General features: G+C 43.6%; 1 protein-coding gene across 1 annotated transcript; it reads left to right on the top strand.

Annotated features, from left to right (window-relative positions):
• Positions 1–736: 736 nt before the first annotated feature.
• Positions 737–4,004, top strand: LOC124700560. The gene is made up of 5 exons (XM_047232663.1): positions 737–1,110; positions 1,706–1,939; positions 2,339–2,422; positions 2,962–3,091; positions 3,450–4,004. The coding sequence occupies exons 1-5, from the start codon at positions 737–739 to the stop codon at positions 3,900–3,902; spliced, it is 1,275 nt and encodes a 424-aa protein (XP_047088619.1). The 3' UTR covers positions 3,903–4,004.
• Positions 4,005–21,303: the final 17,299 nt, after the last annotated feature.

The following is a 21,303-nucleotide window of genomic DNA, read 5'->3' as shown; positions in this document are numbered from 1 at the left end:
TCCACTTGTACACCATGGCATTCGTGGTAAGAGCCATTAAAACGTGTCAACAAGGAAACAAATAAAATCATTCCCGGAGAGGGAGCATACCCGTTGAATTCGAAATTCAAACGTTCAAATTCCATCTCGGCGGTACGCATTCGCGGTACTTTTGGTGAGTCACAGAGACGTTTCCCAAAATAAACTCGATTGCCTATTTCCGTAGCTAGCCTAGCTATATGTCCCACAGTCCAGGGTCACCAGAAAACCTAGCCTTACCACCCTCCGCGTCCCAACAATACCGACCCCACGCGTCAGTGAGGGAGCGCAGAGGCAGGTGTTTTCTATTGGCCCCGTTTCATCCGCCACGCGAACCCGTGAAAAAGGCCACCCTGCACGTCTCGTGAACCCCACTCTCTCCACGACCAAAACACACCACGACCCACGCGCTGCGGCGTACACGGACTGGCTCACGTCCCTGGCAGGTGGACCGGCCGTGCCACGTTCGGTGCGGCGAGCCCACCTGTCTGCCACCGGAGGAAGTCCACAACGGTCACCCGAGCACGTGTCAGGGTAAACCAGCGGTCGCGTCACCGCGCCGGTGAGTCCCCGCCCTTATAATTCCTCGCCCTGGCAGCAAAATCTCAAATCTTACCGTTGGGCTTTCGCGGCTTCCTCCTCTTCTCCCCTCCCCTTCCCCACCAAAAACCTCCGCCGCCACCACCACCACCACCACCACCCCGGGGAGCGAGAACCCATGGCGACCACCCAGACCATCGCCACCGCGGAGCCCGCTCCGGCGCAGCAGCCCAAGCCGCTCGGCCGCCCTCCCAAGGCCCCGCTGGCCGATGCGGAGGCGCCGAGGAGCCCGTCGCCGGTGTCCCCGCTCACGGCCGTCGCGCAAGGGTACGAGCGCCAGAGGGAGGACAGGATCCGGGAGAACAGGGAGCGCATGCACAAGATGGGCCTCCTCGACCTCGCCAACACCTTCAACCTGTCCGCTACACCCGCCGGCACCGGCACCGGCACCGGCCGTGGGCGCTGGCGCCGCAAGCCGGAGACGCCGGGATCCGACTCCGCTGCTCCCAGGATCAAGCCCGCCGCCCCGTTGCCCGTGCGCCGGTCCCTCAGGTCAATCTTCTTGCCCCCCTAGCTTCCCCTGTTCGGTTCATCAATTTATTGGAGATGATACAGATGCTTGCGCACCCGAATCATGAGCTTGCACTTCTTGTACAGTAGTTTTTTCGTATTATTATTAGCGAAAGGCGTGGAATTTCATCAAATGACTCTCCTATTACTTTCATCACAACATTTCCATTTTTCATTGAAAGTTTAGTTTCCATATCAGGGTCAAATTCAGTGCTGATTTTTGGCACTATCTTCTCCCCATTCACTGCTTATATCGTCTATATAATTGTTAGAAGCTGCATTTATTAGTTTCTGTAATTGCGTGGCTTCCAGTAAAGCTACATTCATATCTTATGAAGAACAAATTCACTGCTTATATCGTCTATAATTGGTAGCTGCATTTATTAATTGCGTGGCTTCCTCATCGGAGTTCATGCCACTAATTCACATCCTGTAATGCTACCTGCATTTCTATGAAGAACAGATTTACACCTTCATTTGGTAACTGGGCATTCTTTCCTTCAGTCCCGAACCTTCACCCCCTGAAGTCTCGTTCCTGAAAATAATGCAAATCTTCCTCTTCTGGAACCATTTATAGGCTGACGAGCGCGGAGCCAGTTAGCTATGCCGAAATTCCCACCAAAAAGGAGAAGCAAGAACGTGGAAGTGCTTTCTCGATTGAGCACGGATGCAAAGAAGAGGTTTACACTGAGGAGCATGAGAAGCTTTTAGGTAAATGTGAGGCTCCCTGGACTCTCTTTGTTGACGGCTATGACAGAGACGGTAAGCGCATCTATGATCAAGTCAGGGGCCAGACCTGCCATCAGTGCCGGTAAGTTTTCGCTCAACAACTATTTGTTGACTGATGTATTCTTTCTGCAGATTATCTTTGCTACGTCCTTCTTAGATACTAGGCTGGTTCCTCAACTTAATAGCAGCATTAAGTAAGATGAAATTATGGAACTTGTATTCTCAACTAAAAAAGAGTGTGCTATTCTTAGTGTAAAGAGAAATCTAAGAAAGTCCAATTTCTAACATAATTAGCAAAGAGAATCATATTCACTTCAAATTTCCCCTTCATTTTTATCTGGTCGCACCCCTATTTTATCGTTAGTCCCACTCAAAGTTTTTAGTGATGCATGATATGGATTTTATTGCACTCACGAATTGTTATGGTAACATTATTACTGTTTGTCATCTTTGTTTAACCTTTGATGCTTCCATGATACAGACAGAAAACTCTGGGCCACCATACAAGATGCTGCAATTGCCAAATTGTCCAAGGACAGTTCTGTGGGGATTGTTTGTACATGAGGTGAGAGAAAACATACAGTTTTATGTTAATTCATTACTGTGAGCATGCTTATGTGACATGTTCGTTACCAATCTGGATTCTATGATTATGTGTACATCAATGGTTTGTAGTAATACTTCCGTTGCTGCCATCTTTGTCATTAAATGCTAAAACAAGGCACTGCTTATGACAAGTAGGCCTCCATCTTTTCAATAAGTATGCATCTGTGTTTGTATCTGATTATGTGGACATACTTTCCTTTGCTGCTAAAATGCTAAAACATGGCACTTTTTATGATAAATGTCTGACTTGCAATAGGCCTCCATTTTTCATTACAAGTTTGTATCTGCATATGCTAACATAAAGGATATTTACATGAATAAGTTTTGCAAGTTGCAGCTATGATTTGTAATGCTCAAGTTGTTAAATCTGGGTTCTGAGTTATGAAGTTTTGTAGGCTTGTGCAATGCAAACATGGGTTCTGAGTTATGTTAAGCCTGTGGTTCTGTATTTTTCAGTTGGTTATCGTCTTTTGGGCTGACATTTTGTAACTAATGCAGGTATGGTGAGAATGTGCTAGAAGCTAAGAAGAATCCTAATTGGACATGTCCAGTTTGTCGTGGCATTTGCAATTGCAGTATCTGCAGAACTAAGAGAGGATGGTTCCCCACTGGCAATGCATATAGGAAGGTATGAAAATTAATAATGCCATTTGAAGTGGAAGTGTTTCTATGACTGTTAGTTGTAGTTTTCAATGATCAAAAGTCGGAAGAACTTAACAAAGTCATTATCATTTACTGGGATTCTAGAACTCTCCTATGCATATACAGTTCCGTTATTGCTCAATATGCGTTTAGAAGTACAAAGTAGTAATGCCATTTGAAGTGGAAGTGTTTCTATGACTGTTAGTTGTAGTTTTCAATGATCAAAAGTCGGAATAACTTAACAAAGTTATCATCATTTACTGGGATTCTAGAACTCTACTATGCACATAGTTTTGTTATTGCTCCAACATTGCTAAGCAAGCATGCATTTTCGTACCATGCAGGTTGTCAGACTTGGGTACAAATCTGTGGCACACTATCTCATTGCAACACAGCGAGCAGGAGCCAACTCTGAGGATTCAAGCTCTGCTGACTCCAACGAGTTGCCATCTACTGACGAGGTTTCTGAGCACGCACAAGTTGCGAAGCAGGGACTAGAGGATGCTGCTGATATGAGCAGCAAAGTGATGAATGTCCAGACTGAAGGAAGCAGAAAGGCAGCTGTCGAAGGTGTAACAAGAGCCAACGCCCCAGGGAAGAAGATAACATCTGATGTCTGCAAGGATGATAGCAGAAGCGAGTCTGGAGTGACATTTGACTCTCTGGATGGTCAGGCTAACCATGACATTGGCTGTGTCACTCCATCCAAGCGGGAGCCAAAGAGGAGGAAGAAGTTGGTTGAACGAAGCCCCGATTGTGTGGCAAGCAGACTGCGGTCCCGGTCTGCCAAGTCATGAACACTTGGCCTTGTGAGCTGGCGACTCCTTTAGCTTATGGCATTATCTTTCACTGGCCCAAGGTTTGTGGTGCGTTTTGGTTCTAGAGTCGTCATCTCGTTGCAGTTAAGTGATTGTGGTGTAGATTCGTAGCAAATGATTGCTGTGTCAGTGTGGACTTTTATTTTGTTGTGAGACTCTAATTAATCGTAATGGCTGCTGTATTAGCCTAATGTTCTGTTCATGAAATGTCTGTTCGTTCCCCTTGCCTCCTGCCAAAGTTGGTGTGCTCTACTTGTAGAGCCAGAGCTTTAACGTGCATTTCATTTTGGTTGACACATATCATTCCGTCTTCTGGTTTTCTACTTGGCTAAACATATAAAGGATGGCAATGGGCTGGGTATGGGTAGGGTAGAGCAATACCATACCTATACCCGATAGTCAATGGGTACAAACTTCTACCCATACCCGTGCCCATGGGTATAAAACTTTACCCATACCCATATCCGGTGGGCACCCATACCCACTGGGTACCCGGCGGGTAGGTTAAATTGTACACCAGTCAATCACAATTTATATTTATCGATAACAAATTTGATTAAAAAAAAATAATTATCTGAACTCAATAACAGGTAGTTGAGTACATAACAATTAATATAATATAAAAATCACATTCTCATATTCTAACTTATAAGTCAACAAAAGTAGACGTGTCACGTAAGAATTTGACAATAAACGGGCACGGTATGAGTATACCCGCGGGTACGAGGCTATGCCCGTGCCCTGCCCATGACTTAATGGGCAGAGTATGGGTACTACCCATGGGCATAAAAGTGTACCCATACACTGCACATGCGAGTACGGTACCCGCGGGTACCCGCACCCGTGGGTAAAATTGCCATCCTTTATATTGTCCTTTATCATTTTCTTTTGATAAAGTTGCCGATGAAATCATTTGTTGTCCCATGGTGGGTGCCAACTATCCACAATCCCTCGGTCAACAGTTTTAGGAAGGTGTACCATGGAAACCGGGTCATAGGCTTGTTCTCTCAAGGATTACATTGGTGCGGTGTAGCTAGTCTTGGCAATGGTGCTCCCCAATAGATTAGGGTTGCATTTCCGTTGAGTTACGATGTATTGGCTTTTGGATTGGTTTCGCCACAATCCTCTTTATACACGCGTCTTGTCTTTGCGGTCAATGAGGTTCACGAACTGACACTGACTTAAGCGCAATTTTCCTTAGTCACCGTAATTGTTGCACCCCATGGTGCGCCTTCAAAATCCGATTTGAGTAGCCTTCTCCTCCTAAGATGACCTAGGTACGAGGCTATGCTCGGGCTGTTAAGATCCATATTGGTGAGGTTAAAATAGGGCGGTCATCAAAACGACCACTTCTGAATGTTTAATTATTTGAAACGGCTTTTATTGTGTAGCCATCTTGGAAATATCATAGTCGGTCTTCCCTTCACCAACTGCTTTAGAATTCATTCAAACTTGCTATATATTACATAGATTCGAACGAAATTCGATGAAAAATTTAAACCTAAATTGATAAGAGCAACTCTAATAGTATAGCTGGTTGTTGCCTATAAGCAAGATGTCATGTCATCTATAGTCAACATGTAGCCAACAAGTACAACAGTTGGCTATAAGAATGTACTACTTTTTCAATGGATGGCACACCTTTCATTGACACACCTTGCCTAGGAGAACGTGCTAGAGCTAGCTCTTGCATAAGAGCCCACTTACATTCTCTCTCCTCTTCTCACTCCTCCAACTAGACACAAATATATTATTTTAATCCTTGTAGCCAGCTGACTAGACCTTATTGTACTTGCTCTAAGGGCTGAGCCCTAGGGAGGCCCGATCTTCACGGATTTGGGTGAGATTCGTGGGGAGGCGGTAGAACACGAAGAACACGAAGGGGATCGGAGATACAAACTCACACACACACATAAATCGGTTTGTCCTTGTTGACCCGAACCACCAACTCGATAGAAGTTGCAGAAAAAGACCTTTCGGTAGAAGTCCCGCAAAAAGATCGACGAATCGAACCCAACAGATCTAGAAGGGTGAAAAGATCAAGGTTGGTAGAAGTGCAAGCAAAAGACCCAAAGGTAAAAGTGCAAGCAAAAGACCAACAATTGATAGAAGTCACCAAAGAGATCACAAGGATTCAACAAGGAAATCGCGTGGTACAAAATCTAGGATCTATGGTAGGGGTTCCCACAAGGGGGCAAGAGCAAGGCTCAAGTTCTTTCTCAATTCAAGTCTAATCTCAGATCTGAGCCAACACGGCTATTTATAGTGGGTGGGGCGAAGGGATAAGTTACATGCTAAATCGGGCAGTTTTGGCTGAAAGTCGTATCAGCGGAAGTTTCGGTCCTTGGGGGCGGAAGTTCCGGTCGGGGCGGTACTTCCGGCCAACTTCCGGTCTTCTTCCGGAAATGAACGATTTGCTTGCAGTAACATCCCGGGGGCTTTGAGCGCGTTTTCGGAACTTGGGCGGAAGTACTGGCAGGCGGAAGTTCCGGTCCTTGCGGGCGGAGGTTCCGGCTGGATCCTTTTCTCCGAGACTTTGCTTCACTTCTGAACAGCATCTGGGAGGCATCTAGGCGGAAGTTCCGGTCCTGGAGGGCGGTACTTCCGTCTGGGGCGCTGGAGCTCCATCTTCTTCATGTTCAGCTCCCTCTCCATTGGTTGGGTCTCCATGGCTTGCGTCTTGTTCGATGTACCTGATTGAACACAAGATATTTGAATGAAGTAGCATGCCATCCAATGATGTATCAATGTTATGCATGGAAAGGAGCGAATTAACCTCTTGGTGTGTGTCTTTGGCCCTAGCTCATGTCATTGGGCCACGAGGAGGGCTTGTCGGTCTTGAGGAGGAGGTGTCCAAAAGCCACCCCGTATCATAAACCCTAATAGTACTTGCAGCGGCCAGAGGGGTCGTAATACTGGTGGAAGTTGTACATGTCGTCATCGACGACGTCCTGCTTTCCGCGCTCGTCGAGTTCGTCGACGGGCTCATTCTTCACCGCGCCGCTTGGCCCAGCTTCGCCGTCGTCGGTGAGGTCGATGAGCGGCATCCCAACGTCGCGGATGGACATGGCGATCGCCGCGTCGAGGTCGCCCCTCCAGGAGTCCTTGTCGTCCAACGACGCCATGCACGTCGCGCGCAAGCCAGGACAGTCCTCGGGGTCGTCGCTGCTGGCGATGAGGCGATGCTGCCGCTCGTACTCTGCCAGCTGTGCGGCCTTCGCGGCTTCCTCGTCGTCCTGCTCCTCCACCTCCGGTTTCGGGACGAGGAGGGTGCCGCCGGCGCGTCTTTGATGCTGCCGCCTCGCCTCCGAATGGCGGGCGGCGCCGCGTACTCTGGCTCTTCCTTCACCTCGCGCTTCGACACACTGTAGGGGGTGGCGCGGTGCGAGGAAGGCACCAATCGTGTCGGCCCCGAGGAAGAAGAGTTCGAGGAGGACGAGAACATCCCCCTCTGCTGCCAGCGAGGACCGACACTGATATTTTTGAGATGGCTACACAATTAAAGTCACCTCAAATCTAAGACGGTTAAACCAAGCCCGTTTGGAAAAGATTTTCCATTTTCCATGGCGGTATTTTAATTAATCGTGTTTTATATGATTGTTGATGTAGTCTTTCTCATAATCCGGACCAATTTATTCCCCTTAAATGCATTGCAGGAACTCCCCACATGTTTAAGGTTTCCTCATAAGAAAAAATAAAGGCATTACCGCACACCGGGGATCAGAATTACACAAACTAAGAAAGCCCACCTTTCTAAGTTTGGTAACTTTCTAACAGCATCTCCAGCCGCGTCCCCCAAAACGTTCTCCAAATGTATTTGGGGCGCGCCGGACATTTTTTCGTTCCCACTACCTCCGCGTGGCTGGGAGCTTATTCACCCCCCCCCCCCCCCCCCCCCCTCTCTCTCTCTCGGCGACACTCTTGTACATTCAACAACTCCCCATAACCTTAACCTAGTATATGCGCAGATATAAATTCGTTCTTGCCTTTTCTTTTTACGAAAAAGATCCGGTCTATTAATAGTCATCAACAACTGTATAAAAAGTTCCAAAAGTAGTATCCTGGATCTTTAACCGCGAACCTCTTTGATCCTTACTAGACACACAATTTGTTTCTACTTGCTGCAAGATATACTGTATTCCTGTTTGTGGTAAAGACTACATATATCAAGACCCTAGCTTCCGCTTGTAAGCCTAGTTGAGCCGTATCATATCCAGGAGCCGTAACAAACTGAGACCCTAGCTTCCGCTTGTAAGCCTAGTTGAGCCGTATCATATCCAGGAGCCGTAACAAACTGAGACGAGTTAACCATGAGGCATCCGTGGACTCCATCTGCTCAACGCTGCCTGATAGATCGAGGTAAACATGGTTGCTCGGTGACAGGTTGAGGTAGCGCAACGTGGACAGGTTACCAAGCTGAGCCTGTCGCAGCGCCCTGCCGGAAAACAGTACCGAGGAGAGGTTATCGTATCTCAGGTCCTCGAAAGAGCCCAAGAACTTGGGGAGAGGACCGGTGAGACCCAGATGGAGTTCTTGCACCACGTGACCATGGCGTCGTGGGGTCGCCGGCGGTGCCTGTGGGCCATCTCGCTTCCACGCGGCGAGAAGTCCCATGGGGTCGCCGGTGGTGATGCCTCGCTTGAACGCCAGCAGGCAGGAAATGCCGGCGCCGATGGGGCGGCTGGCCCGCCGGGGAGGCGGCACTATGACGATGATGTTGGCAGCTAGGACGGCGACGAGAAGCATGAGTTTGGCTATGGGATTCATGGCTTCATACAGCTGACGGGTCATGAACGGACCCTTAGATTTTTATACTAGTCTGGCATCGCTGAGTAAAGCCGGTTGGTTGATCGGAGTCGTCGACGGTCCTAGTCGTTCATCTCGTCAACGGTCGATGGTGCTGCACTTCTGGCGTGTGCAGACTTTGGTCGGAGTGATAATGGGCATACTATGGCCAGACACGGCATGCCGAGGCGTATCTGAGACGTCCGGCTTCCTGGCTAAGCTAGCTTTGGGTTCATCGATTGCTACAGCGGTGCGGCGGGGGTACGGCACGAGTCGAGTAACTTAAATGCAGCAGATCGGTCATCACATCATTCTAGCACGTATCTACATTTTTTCCACACGCATGAAACGTTACGACCTGACGATGATGGTCAGCGACCCCGCGCGAAACGTTTTCTCTCCACAATGGCACACACTTAGAGCGATTCGTTGCTCGCAGTTATTTTATGCATCAGGCGAGATCTTCTTCCTAGAACCATGTTCAACTGAGCCAAGTTCATATACTTAAATGCATGACAGTTTATTTGGTTCCTAATAATCTTTTTTCAGCTCGTTTGTGCACATTGATTGGTTAACAACTAAGTTGCAACCCGTGTATGAACTAGGAATTTTGGCCTTGTTGGCAATCTACCGTCCGTGTTCTAGTTACCACATCTCCCAAAAGTTAACATTACTCTCATCACTTTGAACATGGAGGGAGCATAAGAGCAAAACAAACTAACAAGCAGGACTATTATAACGTCATTCAGTAGTAGCTACTTTGAAGTTGCAGTTTAAAACAAGTAATTTAGCCCTAGCTAATAACGAATGGTAGTTCAACACACAAGTATTTGACTTATACACACAAACAAAACACAAACGAGACTTGTTCATAACACATCACGAGAAGGAAATGATTTTCTTCTTCTTCAGATCCTGGAGTTGCCTCTATCAGCCAACACCAGGGATGGAGCCAGGAATTATCTACAAGGGGGACCAACTGAGCATTTCTTTTGCATAGAGGGGCCATATGGGTAATTTAGAGAATATTCTATGTTTTTTACATAATTCATAGGGGCGTTTTAACAAAATTTACATTGTTAGTGGGGCCATGGCCCTGGCTGGCACCCCTGGCTCCGTCCCTGGCCAACACAGCGTCCGCCCATTCCTATCTCTTGTTCTTCCAGCGCCCCGCAACACCATGTCCAACATCATTGTCGTAAGGCATGACTTCATGCTCCTCCGGAAAGAACAAATCAACACCCCATCCAAAAATCCATTTATGCAGAATGCAACATGCAAAGACTAGCTTAATCTGGGTGAGGAATGTATGAAATGGCTTTTGATCAAGGATCTTAAATCTGTTCTTCAGAGCTGCGAATGCCCTCTCAACCGTGACTCTGAAGCTAGAGTGTCTACGATTGAAGAGTTCCTTGGTATTCCTAAGGTAGAACCTTGTAGAGAACTCATTGAGGTGGTACCTTATGGATCTGAAGGGTGGCAGAAAACCAGGACGGCAAGCATAGCCGACATCAACTAGGTAGAACTTACCCTCAGGGTTTTTTCAGGCCATCAGCTCTCTCTAAGCTGTCAGTCAGAATCATAGCATCATGGGTTGATCCTTCCCACAGTTCTGTGAAGGACCCGATGTCAAAAAGAGAGCCATTCGTCGCCAAACAAAGCCGCCATCCATCAGATCCATCTACCCACACCGAAGGCGATCCACCACCATAGTTCATACATTCCATCTCCAATCTCCTCCATAGTCATAGCCATCACCATTGTAATAGAGATCTCCTTGAGAATTGGCGACCATTGTAAGAATATTATGATTTCAATCCAAGTATTTGCCGCAATAATTTTTATCTTTGTTATTGATCTTGATATTATGTGTGAGTAGTCCTCATAGGCTGCGGGTTGGGGCGAATCCTCGCAGCGTTTATGTGCATCTAATCGTATTATATGTGTAAGGATTGAATAGGAGTTTTGCAATCTTGTATCCTTGTCTCTTTGCCTCGTTTCAATGATCTGCACGTACCCATATCATTCGGATCGATTAAGGGAAGAGGTGGAATGAGTGGAGAACGGCTTGCTACCGCGAAACCTCAGTGACAGAAAGGGGAAAGTAACGGTACATGTTTAGTGATTCATACGGGATCATGGCACAATCATCTAGCTTAATGCTTTGGTCTGTATTCATATACTTAATAACTGTTGTTGCTCGCGGCTGTGAGGGTAGTGGTTGGACCAAGAGGCTCTTGTCACCTCTAACTTTAGGGGCAAGAGTATTCACGGATGTGCTGCTCACAAATCTCTTATCTCTATTTTATTTGTTACACATTTGCGCTTCATTATATATGTATGCATAGCTGCAGGACAAACCTTAACCCTAGCATATTTCCATCATTGAACACAACCCCCCTTAAAAGTAAACTAGATAGGTCTAGTAAACATAAAATCAAATTAGCTAGCAAGTCTTGTAGACGTTTCCTTTACACCATTTTAGCAGTGCTTCCCAAGGTTCGATTAAACCTATGTCAACTAGGGAAAAAGCTTATCATACTACAATCCATAATCCGGATCGAAGGTATCATGTGCCACCGATCCAAAAGAGAAAGCAAAGCTTGTGAGCAAAAGAGAGATAAGAGAAGAGTGACATCTTGTACAAATCTTGTTGCTTCTTTCTTGTGCAACCAAGCTACCGTCTCTCTTGTGTTGGCGTGACAACGAGCTTATAGTCTTCATTAGGACCATTTTTGTTACTTGCTCACTTCCTTGGTCGCGCTAACCTCATTGTGTCTTCTTGTGTGTGTTTCCGTGTTTTCTTGACGTAGATCACCACTTTTGACACTTGACTTTGGATTTTACACACATTTGACAATAGACTTTTCCTTTGGTATTTTTCGTTTGCTATCCACTCCATACCTACCACATATAGAGTTCTTAGCCTTTTGCGTGTGCTTTGAGTGTGTGTTAGTAACCCGTTACAATTTTTGACTTTGCTCTTGGTTTGAACCATTGTTTCGATACCATCTCGAAAGGTGAGATACTTGTGTAGTTTTCCTTCCACCATATACATATACCTTGCCTTGTCACTAACATGGATAGTGATGAGTGCATTTTTAGCATGTTTTTATACCGTTATTTTGTTAAGTTATCATTGTGTAGTTATAGGATTTTTGTATTTCACCGCGCTACTGCGCCCTTTTATGCTTGTCTATACAGGATCTTAAAATAATAAGGCAATGGTGAAATATCAATAAAATTGCCATTTAATGGTATTTTGATGCGATAAAAATCATTTAAGCACTTAATTATGCATCTGGGCGAAAGGGGGATCCGAAGACGAGTTCTAGAAGGTTTAGCGAACGTCGGTACGGGGAAGGTGATGTCTACGCACGCTTCTATTCCTGTAGACAGTGTTGGGCCTCCAAGAGCAGAGGTTTGTAGAACAGCAGCAAGTTTCCCTTAAGTGAATCACCCAAGGTTTATCGAACTCAGGGAGGTAGAGGTCAAAGATATTCCTCTCAAGCAACCCTGCAATTAAGATACAAGAAGTCTCTTGTGTCCCCAACACACCTAATACACTTGTCAGATGTATAGGTGCACTAGTTCGGCGATGAGATAGTGAAATACAAGTATAATGGATGATTGTAAGTAGTAAGTGCAATCTGAAATAAAGATGGCAGCAAGCAAACATGTAACATAATTTGTTGGAAACGGTGTTTCAATGCTTAGAAACAAGGCCTAGGGATCCTACTTTCACTAGTGGACACTCTCAACATTGCAATCATAATTGAATATAAATAAGCACTTTATCATACTACTCTCCTGTTGAATAAAGATCTCAAATTCATTGTGCAAGTGTGCAAAAGCACACCTCAAAGGCGTATTCCCAAGTACTAATAAACACCCCACACCGTCACCGTGAGCATTCATAGGAGGTACTAACACACCACAATTCATAAGGGAGTTACACACGGCGCACACACTGTCACCATTACACCGAGGTCACAGTAACTCCAAAGTTCACATAATAAAACACTTGAATAGCATATGCCATCTAGATTGAAAAGCCTATGATCACATAGATGAACAAATAAGTACTACTCTCAAACACTCTCTTGTTGGATAACAAACACCATTCATTGTGTAGGGCTACAAGAGCTCCCTCAAGCCGGAGTAAACAAGCTCCACAACATCCGGAGTTCATATTAAAATAACCTCTAGAGTGCATAATAGACAAGAGTAACATCTACATATTCATATAGATCACACCATGGGAGAGAGAGATGAACCACATAGCTACCGGTAGAGCCCTCAGCCTCGGGGAGAACTACTCCCTCCTCATCATGGGAGACAGCAACGGCGATGAAGATGGCGGTGGTGTTGATGGAGATGACTTCGGGGGCAATTCCCCGTCCCGGCGGCGTGCCGGAACAGAGACTTCTGTCCCCCGAAACGGAGCTTCGCGATGGCGGCGGCGTCCGTGGAGTCTTTCTGGAGTTTCGTCAATTGTTGTAGGGTTTTTCCGTCGTGAGGGATTATATAGGCGAAGAGGCGGCGCGAGGGAGTGCCTGGGGGGGCCCACCCCATAGGGCGACGCGCCCCCCTCCTAGGCCGCGCCAGCCTATGGTGTGGGGGCCCTGGGCCTCCTCTCTGGCTCCCCTTCGGTGTTCTGGTCCGTCTCGGTGAAATAAGATGTTTGGCTTTTGTTTCGTCGAATTCCGAGAATATTGCCCGAACAGCCTTTCTGGAACCAAAAACAACAGAAAACAGGAACTTGCACCTCGGCATCTTGTTAATAGGTTAGTTCCGGAAAATGCATAAAATCATTATAAAGTGTGAGCAAAACATGTAGGTATTGTCATAAAACTAGCATGGAACATCAGAAATTATAGATACGTTGGAGACGTATCAAACATCCCCAAGCTTAGTTCCTACTCGCCCTCGAGTAGGTAAACGATAACAAGGATAATTTCTGAAGTGACATGCTACCAACATAATCTTAATCAATACTATTGTAAAGCATATGAAATGAATGAAGTGATTCGAAGCAATGGTAAAGAGAATGATTAAACAACTGAATCATATAGCAAAGACTTTTCATGAATAGTACTTTCAAGACAAGCATCAATAAGTCTTGCATAGGAGTTAACTCATAAAGCAATAGATTCTTAGTACAAAGTTTTGAAGCAACACAAAGGAAGATATAAGTTTCAGCGGTTGCTTTCAACTTCAACAAGTATATCTCATGGATAATTGGCAACACAAAGTAATATGATGAATGCAAATAAGCAAGTATGTAGGAATCAATGCACACAGTTGACACAAGTGTTTGCTTCTAAGATAGAAAGAAGTACGTAGACTGACTTAACATAAAGTAGAAGAATGGCCCTTCGCAGAGGGAAGCATGGATTACTATTTTTGTGCTAGAGCTTTTATTTTGAAAACATATAAACAATTTTCTCAACGGTAGTAATAATTCATATGCGTTATGCATAATACATCTTATAAGTTGCAAGCCTCATGCATAGAATACCAATAGTGCTCGCACCTTGTCCTAATTAGCTTGGATTTACATTGATTATCATTGCATAACATATGTTTCAACCAAGTGTCACAAAGGGGTACCTCTATGCCGCTCTGTACAAAGGTCCAAGGAGATAGATCGCATTTGATTTCTCGTTTTTGATAGATCTCAACTAAGGACATCCATACCAGGGACAACATAGAAAACGAGATAATGGACTCCTCTTTAATGCATAAGCATTCAACAACAGATAATATTCTCACAAGAGATTGAGGATTAGTGTCCAAACTGAAACTTCCACCATGATTCATGGCTTTAGTTAGCGACCCAATGTTCTTCTCTAACAATATGCATACTCAAACCATTTGATCATGATAAATCGCCCTTACTTCGGACAAGACGAACATGCATAGCAACTCACATGATATTCAACAAAGGTGTAATAGTTGATGGCGTCCCCAGAAACATGGTTACCGCTCAACAAGCAACTTATAAGAAATAAGATACATAGCAACATATTCAATACCACAATAGTTTTTAAGATATTTTCCCATGAGCTATGTATTGCAAAGACAAGGAATGAAATTTTAAAGGTAGCACTCAAGTAATTTACTTTGGAATGGCAAAGAAATACCACATAGTAGGTAGGTATGGTGGACACAAATGGCATAGGTTTTGGCTCAAGGATTTGGATGCACGAGAAGTATTCCCTCTCAGTACAAGGCTTTGGCTAGCAAGGTTGTTTGAAGCAAACACAAGTATGAACCGATACAGCAAAACTTACATAAGAACATATTGCAAGCATTATAAGACTCTACACTGTCTTCCTTGCTATTCAAACACTTCACCAGAAAATATCTAGACTTTAGAGAGACCAATCATGCAAACCAAATTTCAACAAGTTCTATGGTAGTTCTTCATTAATAGGTGCAAAGTACATGATGCAAGAGCTTAAACATGATCTATGAGAGCTCAAAACAATTGCCAAGTATCAAATTATTCAAGACCATATACCATTTACCACATGAAGCATTTTCTGTTTCCAACCAAATAGCAATAAGTGAAGCGATCAACTTTCGCCATTGAACATTAAAAGTAAAAGCGAAGAACACTAGTGTTCATATGAAAAAGCGGAGCGTGTCTCTCTCTCCCACACAAGCATGATAGGATCCGATTTATTCAGAGAATGAAAATAACAAAACAAAAATAAAAGCACACATACGCTCCAAGTAAAGAACATAAGATGTGACAGAATAAAAATATAGTTTCACTAGAGGTGACCTGATAAGTTGTCGATGAAGAAGGGGATGCCTTGGGCATCCCCAAGCTTAGATGCTTGAGTCTTCTTGAAATATGCAGGGATGAACCACGGGGGCATCCCCAAGCTTAGACTTTTCACTCTTCTTGATCATATTGTATCATCCTCCTCTCTTGATCCTTGAAAACTTCCTCCACACCAAACTTAAAACAAACTCATTAGAGGGTTAGTGCATAATAAAAAATTCACATATTCAGAGGTTACATAATCATTCTTAACACTTCTTGACGTTGCCCAAAGCTACTGAAAGTTAATGGAACAAAGAAATCCATTCAACATAGCAAAAGAGGCAATGCGAAATAAAAGGCAGAATCTGTCAAAACAGAACAGTCCGTAAATACGAATTTTTTAGAGGAACTTAACAGGCTCAGATGAAAAAGCTCAAAACTAATGAAAGTTGCGTACATATCTGAGGATCACGCACGTAAATTGGCAGATTTTTTGATTCTTCTACAGAGAGATCTACGCAAATTCGTGACGGATAGAAATGCTGTTTACGCGCAGCAATCCAAATCTAGTATCAACTTTACTATTAGAGACTTTACTTGGCACAACAATGCAATAAAGTAAAGATAAGGAGAGGTTGCTACAGTAGTAACAACTTCCAAGACTCAACAAAACAGTAGTAAAAACATACATGGGTTATCTTCCAAGAAGTGCTTTCTTTATAGCCATTAAGATGGGCTCGGTAATTTTAATGATGCTCGCGCAAGAAATAAGAGTTGAAGTAAAAGAGAGCATCAAGAAGCAAATTCAAAACACATTTAAGCCTAACCCACTTCCTATGAAAAGTAATCTTGTAAATAAACAAGTCATGTAAGCATAATGCAACAAGCATAGAAAGGCAACACCAGCGCAACTTCAAGATTCTCAACATAAAGAGGGGAAACTTAATATTATTAAGATGCATATAACCATGTTTCCCTCTCTCATAATAACTTTCAGTAGCATCATTGATGAAATCCACAATATATCCATCACTTAAAACATTCTTATCATGGTTCGTGTGCATAAAAGTATCATTATTTTTGGCATAAGAAAAACTCTTCTCATTGATAGTAATTGGAGCAGGATCATTATCAAGAATTTGAACATGGTAAACAAGTTGCATACTAAGGGAATGGTTTTTGGCAATCCCATCATAACTATGACAAGTTTCATAAGGATAATTATAACATGTGTCATATCCATCTCTATAACGATTATCTAAACCGGAATATATAATATCATCATTTTCACTAAAAGTAAAGGTCTCAAATATAGGATCTTCAAGCACAACATCCCCAAGCTTAGAGCTTTCAATATCAACGTTTGAGGGAACATGAATAGTGCTAACATCATTACTTTCATAATCAGTACCAAAGAGATTTCCAATATCAAAGGTAGTGTGCTCTTCCAAATCATGATGGTAAAGGGCATAGGAAGATCATTGTACTCAGATTCATTATCATAATAATCATTAGGAGCAACATACTTACGGTTACCTATCGTTATCTCATACACGCGGGGATATGCCGTTACCTCTTTCTTCTTATTCCCCCTCTTCTTCCTCTTCTTCGTTCCCTTCTTCTTCTTTTCCTTCTCCTCGTTCCTTCTTTAGGAGGAAAAGGCTTGAAGGGAGGCTTCTCCACATAACCTGCTTTATTTCCAGAAACAATAGAAGAAACTTGAGAGGATTCCTCCTTTTCATTAATAAGTTCGAAACACACAGCGGTCCTATCATATTTTGGCAAAGTGTCTTCTTCTAAAATATTTTGTATGTAAGTATTTGTGTGGCAATTATCAATGCAGTAAGAAAGACACCCATGTAGGACACTATTAATATCAAGAGCACTCATATCCACCAAAGAAATTTTTCTCAATAACTCTTCACACACCAAAAATAAAGTAAGTTCATCATGCTGATTAGGAGCGATTTCATCATCACAATACAAATTTGCAGCACTCATACGGTTCGAATTATCATTGGAGGAGCATTGAAAATTAAAATGACCCACTTTATGGCAAAGTTCACAAATAAAAGGATAGAGGGCACAATTTTTTTTACCAAGATCATCTAGAGCCCTAGACCACTTTCTAGTTTTTTCATTCCTGTGATGGATACAATATTCTTCTTCAATTTTATTCTTTTCACAAGGTCTATGAACTCCACAAAAATTAACATGCTTATAGGAAATAGCATTTTCAGAAGTTTGAGCATGTTTATTGCAATCATTAACAACAATTTCATTTTCCATGCAAGTGTCTTTAAAAGGTTCATGATACATGTACCAATTTTCTTTAGGAACATTAATATGAGAAGCAAAGGCTCTATAGCAATCGCCCATAATTTGAGGATCAAGACCATATTTAGCACTAAGTTCTTGAAAATCAGCAGTTTGAGCGAAAGACTTAATGCAATCATACTCGTAGTTTATACCTGATTCCTTACATTTGTCATTCTCCCAATCTTCAATATTGCTTTGAATTCTTTCAAGAAGATCCCATCTAGCTTCAACCTCCTTGCTTGTGAAAGATCCCTCTAAACAGGCATCTAGATAGTCCTTGTGGTGTCCCGAAAGCCTTGCATAAAAATTATTAGTAATAACATTACGGGGGAGCTCATGAATGGGACATTTGAGCATTAATGACTTCAATCTCCCCCACGCTTGGGAAATACTCTCTCCATCACGAGGATAAAAGTTATAAATGTAATTCCTATAAATATGCACTTCATGAGGAGGATAAAATTTAGAATAAAAGAGAGGTACAATTTCCTCCCAACCAATAGATCGACCATTCTTCAGCATCTTATACCATTCCGCAGCTCTGCCCTTTAGAGATATAGAGAATAGCTTCCTCTTGACTTGGTTCTTTGAAATACCTGCACTCTCGAACAAATCGCATAATTCATGTATAAAGAGTAAATGATCACTAGGATGGACAGTCCCATCTCCAAAATAGCAATTGTTCATAGCAAGTTCAACAATTTTCATAGGTATCTTGAAGGGAATACTTTTAGTAGGTGGATTTAAAATATCAGAAGCATCATTAGAGTTATCGCATATGGGAGATAAAGCATTATCAGAGCAAATTTTCTCCCCTAAAGATGGGAAGCTAAAAAGATCATAAGAACTAGCTTCCCCAAGCTTAGACTTTTCCATAGCATTAGCAGTAATTGCATTCATACTAATAACGTTGCTACTATCATGCAAATAAGGTTCCATAGGTTTTTTAATTTTCGCATCAAACCATTCATGTCTTAACTCAGGAAATAAATTATAAAGCTCACTGTTGTTTTCCATTATGCCTAACTAGTGAAAAATAAAAACAAGAAACAAAAAGATGCAATTGCAGGATCTAAAGGAAATAGCTTCGTGCACTCACACACCGGCAACAGTGCTAGGAAATAGCTTAGTAGTCGGAGGATGTGAATACCTTTTACCTTACCTCCCCGACAACGGCGCCAGAAAATAGCTTGATGTCTACGCACGCTTCTATTCCTGTAGACAGTGTTGGGCCTCCAAGAGCGAGAGGTTTGTAGAACAGCGAGCAAGTTTCCCTTAAGTTAATCACCCAAGGTTTATCGAACTCGGGGAGGTAGAGGTCAAAGATATTCCTCTCAAGCAACCCCTGCAATTAAGATACAAGAAGTCTCTTGTGTCCCCAACACACCTAATACACTTGTCGGATGTATAGGTGCACTAGTTCGGCGAAGAGATAGTGAAATACAAGTATAATGGATGATTGTAAGTAGTAATTGCAATCTGAAATAAAGATGGCAGCAAGCAAACATGTAACATAACTTGTTGGAAACGGTGTTTCAATGCTTAGAAACAAGGCCTAGGGATCCTACTTTCACTAGTGGACACTCTCAACATTGCAATCATAATTGAATATAAATAAGCACTTCATCATACTACTCTCCTGTTGAATAAAGAACTCAAATTCATTGGGCAAGTGTGCAAAAGCACACCTCAAAGGCGTATTCCCAAGTACTAATAAACACCCCACACCGTCACCGTGAGCATTCATAGGAGGTACTAACACACCACAATTCATAAGGGAGTTAGACACGGCGCACACACTGTCACCATTACACCGAGGTCACAGTAACTCCAAAGTTCACATAATAAAACACTTGAATAGCATATGACATCTAGATTGCAAAGCCTATGATCACATAGATGAACAAATAAGTACTACTCTCAAACACTCTCTTGTTGGATAACAAACACCATTCATTGTGTAGGGCTACAAGAGCTCCCTCAAGCCGGAGTAAACAAGCTCCACAACATCCGGAGTTCATATTAAAGTAACCTCTAGAGTGCATAATAGACAAGAGTAACATCTACATATTCATATAGATCACACCATGGGAGAGAGAGATGAACCACATAGCTACCGGTAGAGCCCTCAGCCTTGGGGGAGAACTACTCCCTCCTCATCATGGGAGACAGCAACGGCGATGAAGATGGCGGTGGTGTTGATGGAGATGACTCCGGGGGCAATTCCCCGTCCCGGCGGCGTGCCGGAACAGAGACTTCTGTCCCCCGAGACGGAGTTTCGCGATGGCGGCGGCGTCCCTGGAGTCTTTCTGGAGTTTCGTCAATTGTTGTAGGGTTTTTCCGTCGCGAGGGATTATATAGGCGAAGAGGCGGCACGAGGGAGTGCCTGGGGGGCCCACCCCATAGGGCGGCGCGCCCCCCTCCTAGGCCGCGCCAGCCTATGGTGTGGGGGCCCTGGGCCTCCTCTCCGGCTCCCCTTCGGTGTTCTGGTCCGTCTCGGTGAAATAAGATGTTTGACTTTTGTTTCGTCGAATTCCGAGAATATTGCCCGAACAGCCTTTCTGGAACCAAAAACAGCAGAAAACACGAACTGGCACCTCGGCATCTTGTTAATAGGTTAGTTCCGGAAAATGCATAAAATCATTATAAAGTGTGAGCAAAACATGTAGGTATTATCATAAAACTAGCATGGAACATCAGAAATTATAGATACGTTGGAGACGTATCAGAAGGCCTGCCCATACCGTCCGCCCGTACGTCCTGCCAGGACGACCGCCTCATCAAATACTCTCGCCTCCCGCAGACGGATCTGAAATCCAAGCACGTACGCGACCAAAAACACCAAAACACCATCCCAGAAGAGATCTGAAGGAAGATCAAGAAGGAGCCTCATCCAAGTTGCTACCTAGATCATTGGAGGACAAGGTATCATCACATTCATCATCATCCACAACGAAATCATCATCTCCATCCCATCCATCTCACTAGATTGTAATCTACATTGTCATTGTGGGTTTGTACTTGAATTCACACTGTTATTCCTATTCCATTCGCAAGATTATGATGATGTTCTTGATTGTCTCTATGTGTGAGTAGTCCACTCTGTTCTTGGGGGAGATGGAGAAACCCTAGTAGTATTATAATATGAATGAAGATGATTTATAGCTTTGCACTATTATTGTATGTTACTTTTATCCTATGTTGTTGCATGAAGTTGACCATGTAACATTTGCCTAAGGGTCACATGAGGGAACTAACTTCGGAAGTACGATAGTGTATACGGCGGGAAGTGACATACCATGTGATGTGCATTATTGTACGGAAGAAGGGGATAAGAAGGGACTCACAACACTTAACAAATAACCACGGGGTAATCCCTTAATTGTGATGGATCAATATGTGGCTTGCCGAAGGTCATTGCGGTGGTTATTCAGGGATATGTTATGAGATACATATTCCAACTTCGAGCCTTTCCCATTGTCGTTGCCTATTCGACGG

Source organism: Lolium rigidum, chromosome 3 (assembly GCF_022539505.1).
Source record: "Lolium rigidum isolate FL_2022 chromosome 3, APGP_CSIRO_Lrig_0.1, whole genome shotgun sequence".
NCBI lineage: Eukaryota > Viridiplantae > Streptophyta > Magnoliopsida > Poales > Poaceae > Lolium > Lolium rigidum.
Note: the sequence above shows the minus strand (reverse complement) of the source record. Positions and strands in the feature narration are given on the sequence as shown.

Coding starts and splice junctions, on each gene's coding strand:
- LOC124700560 (XM_047232663.1), top strand. CDS start 737: ATGGCGACCACCCAGACCATCGCCACCGCGGAGCCCGCTCCGGCGCAG. Junction 1,111..1,705: donor CCCGTGCGCCGGTCCCTCAG/GTCAATCTTCTT, acceptor AACCATTTATAG/GCTGACGAGCGCGGAGCCAG. Junction 3,092..3,449: donor CTGGCAATGCATATAGGAAG/GTATGAAAATTA, acceptor CGTACCATGCAG/GTTGTCAGACTTGGGTACAA.